Raw genomic sequence first — 9,828 nt, forward strand, 5'->3', positions numbered from 1 at the left:
CACATCATTTTGTGCTGCACACAGGAGAAAGATTAGCAAGAAATCTTTTCCAAATTAGTAACTACCAAAGGAGATTCAGGATCGATACAAATTGATCCTGATTCCATCTCATTGACTGATACTTATGCTAAACCTTCCAGTTTAATAGTTGTGTAGATTTTCAATTGGGTCTGAAAGCCTTTTTAAAAAACATATCGCAGGAGCTGGTGGGGAATGCAAAGCAGAGCGAGCGTAGACATGTGAGCATCGTATAACTGCTTTTTTTTCCCTGACATTGCTTACGAACCTCTTAAATTTCACAAATGTGGTTGTGCTGAAAGGAAGGAGCAGAGCTGGCAGTGCTACTGCGCCGGGCGTTACGGGGGATGTAACCTGCTGCTGAGCTTGGCACAGAGACTGAAACCTTGGCAAGGTACCATGGTAACATTTCCATACACATGTTTATGGGTTCTTTGAGGGCTTTTTGGTTAAATGTCAATGTTTTCATCATATTATTTAAGGAGATTTCAGTGCTCCAAAATCCCACTATGCCTTTGAAAAGTGCTTTCAGTTTGCGAGTTGCTCAGAGGAAAATGTGTCTGTCTTGACTGCTTGGAGATGGAGAGCAAAGCTCACTGCTTAGCTGCCTGCCCGGGGGCTTGTTGTACGGCTCTGTAAAATGGGTCAAGATCTGGGGCATCTTCCCCATTCCCATCCAGAGGAAGTGAGTGCACATTGCTGCAAGTTTAACGAGATGAAGAGACAGAAAGCTGTTGCACCCTGCACTCCAGCATGAGCGTCTGCTGCTGACCAAGCATTGGGTGTGGGATGGATCCCACCAGCACCAGTGTGAATTCACCCAGGGTCTCAGCTGACACTGCAAGGAGCAGCCATAGGCAAGCTTAAGGTTACTGTGTTTCTAATATGGACATTTTGGCTAAATTCAAAATGAACCTGGACTGATCTGGCTGTGCTAGGACAGACCTCTTGTTTCCAGACAGGCACTGGGCACCTGCATATTTCCATTAAGCTTTTCATATGTTTCAACACAGGGTGATTTGCAAAACATGGTGCTTTTCCTTGTGAACTCCCAAATCTCACACCCTTCAGTACCCCTTTTGACCATTTTTTGCCTCCAATTCAGGCTTGGTGTTGACAGCAGGCTCCTGTCCACAGGATGCTGAGTGCTCCTAAAGTGCAGCTGTGCATCCCTGTTTGAACATCCGGTGCTGGAGCTGCTGCTGGTCCATTTTTGAGTATCTCTTGTTAAAACTCAAGGCAGGCTGAGAGCTGCTGAATTCCCGAAGCTCTGCAACAATATTGCAATTTAAAAAAAATAATACTCTTAGGTGGTAGAATTTAGGATTTCTCACTGTCAGATATCATGGGTCATCCTCCCACCAGTACTGAAACGTATTACAGGATCCCAGGTGGGAGCTGATTTGAAGCACTTTAACCCTCAGGGGAGATGCATTGTTATGTTTTTTTAAATGGCTATAGAAGCAAAGGCAGAGAAAGTGGCTTCTGAAGTGCTTTAGTGCACCTGAATCCATGGCTTGCAGCTACTCTAATGGGGTGTGAGTTCCCTTCGCCCAGGGCAGTCCTCAGCCCCGTGGGCTCATCTCATGCTGCATTTGCAGTACAAGCTCACCCCGTCTGGGCTGCTGCAGGTGTTAGATTTAAATCTCTTTATGCAATAGGGTTTGAAAATCAGCATTATTGCTTTTACATTGGGCGTGTGATTACTGGGAGAAAACATGTATTGATTGTTGCCTGAATACTCTGTGGTGGGACTGGAAGCTAATGAAGATGGTGCAAAGGGCTGGAAGTGTCTCTCCAGCCCCCTGCCTGTTGGGACCTAGAGCGGTACCAAAGCTGACATGGTCTATGGGTCTCCCTATGGGTAGGTAAAGTTCTTGTCTTGGTGCAGAACACTGTCACAGTGAGCAATATATCGGAATGAAATACATTAATTGGCAAGTGCTGGGAAATTACAGCTAGGCTTAATGAAAAAGAAAACCTTGTTTACAATTTCTAATGTGCTGCTGAAGAAACTGGCTCCCAAATAAAAATACTTAAAATTACGATTAGGATTTATTTACATAATTACTGCAAGAGAAATTCTGGGTACGTGCTAAGCAGTGCAAGAGAAATCTCGTGGCTTTGCTTTGCTTTCCTGTGTCTCGAGGTTAGTTTGCTCTTGGTGAGTCTATTAAAGCTTCTACTAACTCAGTGAGGCAAGAAGGCATTTGTTACAGAATTAATGCATATATATGTGTATATATTTTTTCTATTGACTGTGGTAAGAACATATGGCTGAGTAAGAGCCAGATCATCCTTGTAATTGTAGTGTTGGCTGGAGAATGATTCAGTAGGTGGCACTTATCTCTTTATGGCAAAGCAAGTGTGGCTGTAGTGAGAACGCCCTTGGAGTTTGTTACCAAGGGGCTTTGTCCCCCACTGGTATGAGTGAGATCTGCCAAAGTTGCCATGGAAATTAATCTTAATGGTCTGTTCCCAACCATACTGCCCAGTGTGTCCTGGCCACCTTCCAGCCCCTGCAGAAACCCTGGGCCAGATCCTCGGGTGATGCCTGGGTGGCTCCGTTGACTCTGCTGATTTATATCTGCTGGAAATGTACAGCAGAAATTGCAGTAGGCCCATGATGGGGCTGTGCTGATTGAAACCAGCCAAGGGAATGAGAAATCTTCCTCTTAATATTTCAATTGACTTTGGCAAACTTGCCTCTTTCTTGTGTATCCTAAATCAATGTGTAAGTGCTGCTGACAGTAATTTCCACTTTTGTCTGTGCAGATGGTTGCCCTTCACCAGGCTGCGGTGTTTATACCTGCTAAGTTTGCAAACACTTTTCTGCTACAGCCTCCCATTGAGCAGTATTTTTCTTTAGCTGTCATATTTGTGAGATGAAAATGTTCTTTGTTGGGCCCAGCTTGAATGAGAATTTTCTTCTTTCAGCAAGGGCCACTGAAATCTGGAGCGGAGGTGCAACCAGCATCTTGATCAGCAGGATGCTCTGGGTGGGGGATTTGAACTGTCTTAAGGGTCTAGATGCTCCAGAGCAGGGTCTGAGAGCTGGTGTCCAGACTCTTTCAAAGTCCTGCTGCTGGATCCTGTGACTTTTCAGTTGCATGTCAATGTAGACCCCTATGCACTCCATAATTATTAGCAAGTAGCAAATCTTTAGGCTGAAAGCTGCAGTATGAGAGCTGGAGTCTCATAGGCCTAAGGCGCTGCTGTTCTGTCTCTGTAAATGCTTGTTTGGCATAAAGAAGAAGCTGCTGCTTTTCTGTTTGTTTGTTTAGCCCCTGTCTTCTAGGCACTAAATAAAATCTGCAATCCATCAGTCGTGCACCCAACTTCAGTGTGCGTTCCCTCGTATAGGATGCTTTGGTCCAGCTACTCTTTCAAGGCAGGCTATTATACTATTCAAATAAAATAAAGACAAATAATTAAAATAAGCCTTTCTCTTCCCATTTCTCTTGTGCCCAGGGAGAAGATGCCATTCCACCATGTAACAGCTGGCTTGTTGTACAAAGGCAACTACTTGAACCGCTCACTCTCCGCTGGCAGCGACAGTGAACAGCTAGCAAATATCTCTGTGGAGGAACTAGATGGTGAGCCTTGTGGTTTTCCAGAGGGAGCTGGGAATGGAGGAAGGCTCATTTTCACCTTCTCTGTAATGTTGTCGTGCAATAACCGGAGGTATTGTCCCTGTGAAGCAAGGAGCAAAAGGCAGGTCAGAAGTGAGATGGCTCAGCAGATCAGGGATGAAGAAAAGGTTCTGACCAAAGTTATGTTGAGAGCTGTAGACTGTAGCCTCAGATTTTGTCCTTCTGCCTAGGAATAAGGCAGCTTTTTGAAAGAGTAAGGCTGCTTTTGATGGGCAAAACTTCGCAAGAGAAAAAGTTAAGTTAATATCTTTTTATAAAGATGTCTGTCTTTAGCCTTTCCTGTGAACCTGCAGAGCTGAATCTGTCTTCCTATCAGGTCTTCTCATCTGCTTTGTGGCCTTTCAGAAGTAAGGTTTCTCTCTGTGTTTCAATATAACAAAATGCACAGAGGTGGCTTCTGGCTTAAAAAGCTGGCAAGAGCCTTAAAACTCCCTTTTCAAGATCAGTGATTGGGAGCACAGACCTTAGGCTGGCAAAGGCTATCAGGAAGGTTGTCCACATCTGCTGTCTGTAGGATCCCATCATTTCCTCCATGGAAGCTTGTTGCTGCTAATCCCTTCTGCCCAGCAGACAGGATGTGAGGCCAGGTAGACTCCCAGTCTGGTTCGTGGTGGGAAGGTCTTTTTCATAGGCAATTTGTGGCTCACTAGGGGCACTTCTGAGCAAAAGTTAATACTGTTGACAGCTGATCTTTGAGGGCTGTGGAACTAATTGAAGCTCTTGGTTTGCTTCCCAGTGGGAATTTGGTACAAGCCATGATCATAGAATCATAGAATAGTTAGGGCTGGAAAGGACCTTAAGATCATCTAGTTCCAACCCCCATGCCATGAACAGGGACACCACACACTAAACTGTGTCGCCCAAGGCTCTGTCCAGCCTGGCCTTAAACTCCTCCAGGGATATCATAATCATATCTATTGAGAATTTGATGAGGAAATGAGCAAGGGAATAGTGCAAGGTGGAAATAGGCCTTCCAGGACATGTTGGAGGCATTTTGGCAAAACAGAAGGCCAACATTTCTGTTCACTGTCTCTCTTTTCACCTGTGCTTTGATAAAGCAGACCTTGGTTTTCAAGCCTTTTCAACTCGGAGCTTTTGGATTTGTTTTTGTGAGTGTTAGATTAATTTATCTTTAGTACAAACAGTGTTTTCTGAGTATTTGTAACTGCTTGTCTTCTTCCGAATGAGTATATGCTGAGATGCAGTTCAGGTGAGAGATGCAATGCGAGCAACCACTTTCAGTGCAGCTTAGTTAAGACCCCAGGAATGCAAGGACTGCAGAGGCATCTTCTGGGCTCTTCTACTGGGTTACAAGTGCTTCGGTTGAAGTTTTATGTTGTTGAGCAGAACTGAACTGGCTTAGCTTCTGTACATCCCATAGATGACAAACTACATTGCAAGGTAAAGATTAGTTGTTGTTCCTATTCAGGATGACAGGGGCTGGCTCAGCAGACAGGAGAATGTTGGATGAAGTCTTGCAAATAAGAACAAGGGTTTTTCTGCTGTGCCTACCCTGATTAGAGCATATCTGCTGCAATTGCCTTTGAGATTTGCAGACAACTGTCAAGAGCCGATTCAAGTGGCGTCAGGGCTGCAACCCGCTGTCAGGGCATCCCAGCGTATGAGGGAAACTTGTCCTTGATTTCTTCCCCTGCTGTTTGCATGGAAATGGTCTGTGGCTGGACATGGGAAGGAAGCCCAGTCTCATTTCCATCCTTCCTGTGTCTCCCTGCTGTCAGCCCAAGCCACATCAGGCAGTCTGCAAGCCCCACAAGCCCTCTCGGCATCACCTTCCCACTGACACCTCCAGGGTGGGAGCTGTGGGAGAGAGCAGAGCACAGCCCCATGGCCAGACCTGCCTTCCCCAAGGAGAAACCAATACTCGAGAGGCTGTGCATCATTTCCTTTAATTAATGGCAAACGAAGTGAATTTGGTGTAGAGGAGCTGCCTTTTGAGAAGGCAGCAGCCGAGTCGCTGTTAATATGAGTGCTGCATCCATTTAATGTGGTCGGTGCCCCATTATGACTGTGCTATTGAACTGGAGAGCAGTAGAGTTCATTCATCCCTGTTCACAAAGAGTATCCCCCTCATTCTTCAGGAGCATGGTTAGAGCTCTTTAACTAATCATTCATTTATTCTCTGGCTGTTAAGCACAGGCTTCTTGTTAGAATTTAATCATATTTTTTTTCCTGACAGCCTTTTGCTTTAGAAACACCTATTTTCAAGGGCTTTATGTCTTTGCCATGAAGGTATGCCTCAGTTCTAAGCCTAGCAGAGAAGAGCTCAACCTCAGACCATTTTTTTTTCTGTAAACAGAAGTGGTACTGAATCGATTCGTGTCTGCTAAAGCCAGAGTAGCATAAGAAGCTGGAGACGCTTTTCTATTTGCCAGCTACCAGAATACAGCCTAGCCACTGGAAATTGTATGTAATATGAGGTCAGCAGTCACTACTTACTGTGTTCTGTCACTAGTACACGATCAGTGCCTAGGTGTGCTGGTAATTGGTGACTATACCACTGTTTCCTAGCCAAACCAGAAATGGACTTTATGTCTTTAAGCATAAAATATCTCAGAGTGAGTAACAAAATGTTCTTCCTTGAGAAGTTAATGTCAGTGTATGGGAGCTTTGTGGCTATATCAAGCTGTGATAGCTCAATGCCAATAATGTACTTGCATTTAATCTTACAGGCTGGGAAAGAGATGCCACATTCTCCTTGGTTTCTTTCTCGATGAGATTTTTGTCCCAAGGGAGTTCCAGCTTATTGAGAAATGCCAGTCATACCCATTAAATTATTAAAGGCTTGAAGCGGGAGAAGTCAGTGGGAATTTTCTATAATACTCCTCTGTACTTAAGGCTTTGTTGGGGAAAGCAGTGCAGGTTTTCAGATGCACACGCACCATTGAGAGCTCAGGGTGCTGAACTGCTTCTTCTCCAACCAGTTATTTTTCCCTGCTATGAAAACTTTTCTGACTTGCATCAGCCATCTGTCGACTTTAACACCGCTTTAAATACTATGCTGGCAGTGACGAAAGAGGCTGGAGAGATAGCAGGTCACTCTGCTGATGGCTTGTCTGTTCCTAGCAGCGGTGTTTGCTATTTGCAGTTCTGTAGTAGCGTGAGGCTTTTTAGAAGCTGTCACTGTCACAGAGGGAATTAACTTGCAGAAAGCTATATTAGGTGATACTTAGCTTTGTAACATCAAGTAAATGACGGACAGGAAAGTGACAGGCCATCCATAACCTGTCTCTTGGGGACCGTAAAGCACAGTGGGGTCTCAGATGAATGTTATTGCCATACGCTTAGTGGTTTCTATGCATGGGATTATAAATTAAGGCTGGGAGGAACTGTTTTACATATAGATTTTCTGGCTATTGTTGGTTGGCATAAAATTGTGGCACAATTTCTGCCTACTCTGTGGTTTCCACATCCCTTTTGAAACCAGCTTCTGTCTTCACATTATGAACAGCTAGGAGTATTTTTAATAAAAAATGGTGGATGGAAATAATCATGTCAAGCTTGAGTCATCCACCTCCATAGGCTCTATCTAAAGGGTATTGTCAGGAGGTAAAAACATTTCCATAGTAGGAATCTGACAAATATCACCTGAAGGGAGGCATATGCATTTTAAGCAGGCTTTGCAAAAAGTGCCTCTGAAATGTGTGCTAGTCAGTGCCTTGCAGAGAAAACTCAAATGTGAACCACAGCGGCAGCTATTTGTCCAGAAAGACATCCTGATAAATCCTTACCTGACCCAGATTCCTTTGAAATCAGCAGCGCCCATGCAGGAGGAAATGTTGCCGCATGGCAACAGGACAGCTATTGGCATCTGGTGCCTTAGACCATGTAGCCCCTGCCCTGGTTGGGGTCTGTGGTATCTACAAGACTTTTTCTAGGTTGGGAGATGGGTTTTTTTGTGGTTGTAGACATCTACCTAACCTGCTCAATGCAGTCCTTAAGGTTGAGATCCAGAGTGGAAATGCCATGGTTTTGCCTGCCTAAACTGGAGACATCAGCAAAGCAACACATGAAATGGGGGCAAAACTGCTGGCTGTGGGAGCTTGGGGTTCAGTGGACTTCAAGGCAGGAATCTGGGGACTTCCCTCACCAAGGGACTTTTCTATTATTATAGATTATACACCACATTGCAGGATGTGTACCTCTTTTCTGTTTATATACAGCAACCACCCCTGTGTCACCTGCAGAAGCCCTTAACTGGGTCACTCTTCCCTGGGCTCCTGTGAAAAGTCAACCATGAGCAGCTTCAGCATATACTGGGAAACAGCTCCTGAAGTAATTCAAAGGGCATGGTTAAATGATGCCCATATGGACTTTAAATCAACAGTTGTCTCTGGCTTGCCAATAATGCAGGCAATGCCAAGTGGCTTAAGGTGTGCTGGGGCTGCAGGTGGTTCTGAAGTCCCAGCAGCACAGTGAGGTGGTCTGTCATAGGACTGATGACACACTGGGTCCCTGCTGCAGTGGACATCAGGTAAGATAGCCCCGCATTACAAACACAGCTATGCCATCCTAGCCCTGCCTCTGAAAATAAGGCCCAAATCAGGGGTGTTTACCCTCTTGTGCATGTCTGATATAATGATCCTTGGATGTTGTAAGTGCTGGGAAAGGAGGGACCATGATGCTGTCACCATGCAGTCTCGTCTGGGACATGTTATTCAGCAGAAACCCCCTGAGCCACAAGGATTGTGGCTGATCCAGATCCTAGTTCTCTCTTGTGTTATCAGAGAGGCTTGATACACAGTCCCTTGCTTGCAGGAGAGTCAGGGCTGCTGCACAGCTCCTTGTATCTCTCTCCAGGTGTTGATTTTTCTCTGCGTCTGCTTGTTTGCCAGCAGAGATTTTTCTCCTGATGATGGGCACAGGAGGCAGAGGGGCAGACAGATTCCCTCCAGTCTCAACAGCCAGCTGCCTGCGCCATGTCAGCGGCTGAGGCTGATTATCTTTGGTGTCTCAGGTGAGATCAAACAGTGTTTTGGAGAAGCCATGTGCTCCAGAAGGGAAACCCAGGGGGGAGAGTCATTAGTCACTTGACTGACTCATGTAACAGCAACAGGCTGAGTCTGCTCCGCTCGGCTTTTTGTCCATGGGAAGGGAAAAAAACCCCAAACATTTGGAAAAGGGGAAAGACAAAGATGAAAGAGCATCCTCCTGGTGAGGAAGGAGTTGCAAGGATATTCTCCTAGGATACGTAGCATCTGGTCTGGTGTGCTGGGGTAGAGCCACCCCAGGATGCTCTGGGTTTGTGCATGGGTCTCCAAGTCCATGCAAGCAGCCTGTTGATTAAGTTGATGAAAGTGTATAAGTATAAAGCTCATTTTCTCTTTTGCAGAGTTCTTTTTAAAAAGAGGTTTATCCACAGTGTCTCTGCTGTGAGTGATCATGGCTGGAAATGAAATAAATTCTGTCTTATGTTGGGCTTTATTAGTGTTTCATGTCTCTGAATATAAAGCTGTAGCATCACAAATCTTCTGCGGACAAAAGCAGCTGCATCCTTACTTCTGCTGAGCTCCTGCTCATTTTCCAGTTACGTATTTTAATTACAGTGTGGGTTTCCTCGGGACTTAGTAGTTTCAGTCTCCATTTAAAAAAACCTAAAAACTGGTGCAGTATTAATATTCTGCAGAGTATTGTTTTATTGCAAAGTGCACATTTACTCCAGACAGTACATGGCCAGCGGAGGAGTGGAGTAGTTGATGGAGAAATTGTGGCTACCTGTCTTAGGCTGTGTGCTGGCTCAGCCCTGACGACATTCAAGGGAATTCACTGGGACAGAAATGCGTAGTTGTAATTCACTGTGGTCTGCCCCAGCCTCAGCAGTAGCCTCCATTGTCAGCATTGACCGGAGAAGCTGGCAGACGTGAGGGTCTGCCCCACTGCAGTGCATTAGGATGGTCTCAGTTCCCCTGCCCTGGCTTTGGGAAGCTGAAATTAGTAGCACTTCCCACTCCAAACAGGCAAAAATAGTGCATGGACACCCAAAGCAGCCGAGCCACAGACAGGGAGGTCTGGCTCCTCTGGGCTTCACCTGAGAGTGACGCCATGTATTGAGGGTTTTAGCTGCTGCATTGCCTTAGGCACCAGTATGTCTTGAAGATGAGCAGTGGGTTTTTTCCAGCACTAGGGGTCCTCCGCAGGA

General features: G+C 45.5%; 1 protein-coding gene across 1 annotated transcript in view; it reads left to right on the plus strand.

Moving 5' to 3' along the window:
• Positions 1 to 3,496: 3,496 nt before the first annotated feature.
• The window catches only part of CALN1 (calneuron 1), a gene marked incomplete at its 3' end in the record, with an annotated part of 51,798 nt that continues 45,466 nt past the window's right edge, over positions 3,497 to 9,828 (plus strand). Inside the window, exon 1 of the mRNA XM_010019016.1 lies at positions 3,497 to 3,614. Coding sequence (XP_010017318.1) covers positions 3,497 to 3,614 — 118 coding nt within the window. The remainder of the gene's footprint in view (positions 3,615 to 9,828) is intronic.

This window comes from Nestor notabilis, unplaced genomic scaffold (genome assembly GCF_000696875.1).
Source record: "Nestor notabilis isolate BGI_N333 unplaced genomic scaffold, ASM69687v1 scaffold10057, whole genome shotgun sequence".
Taxonomy (NCBI): domain Eukaryota; kingdom Metazoa; phylum Chordata; class Aves; order Psittaciformes; family Psittacidae; genus Nestor; species Nestor notabilis.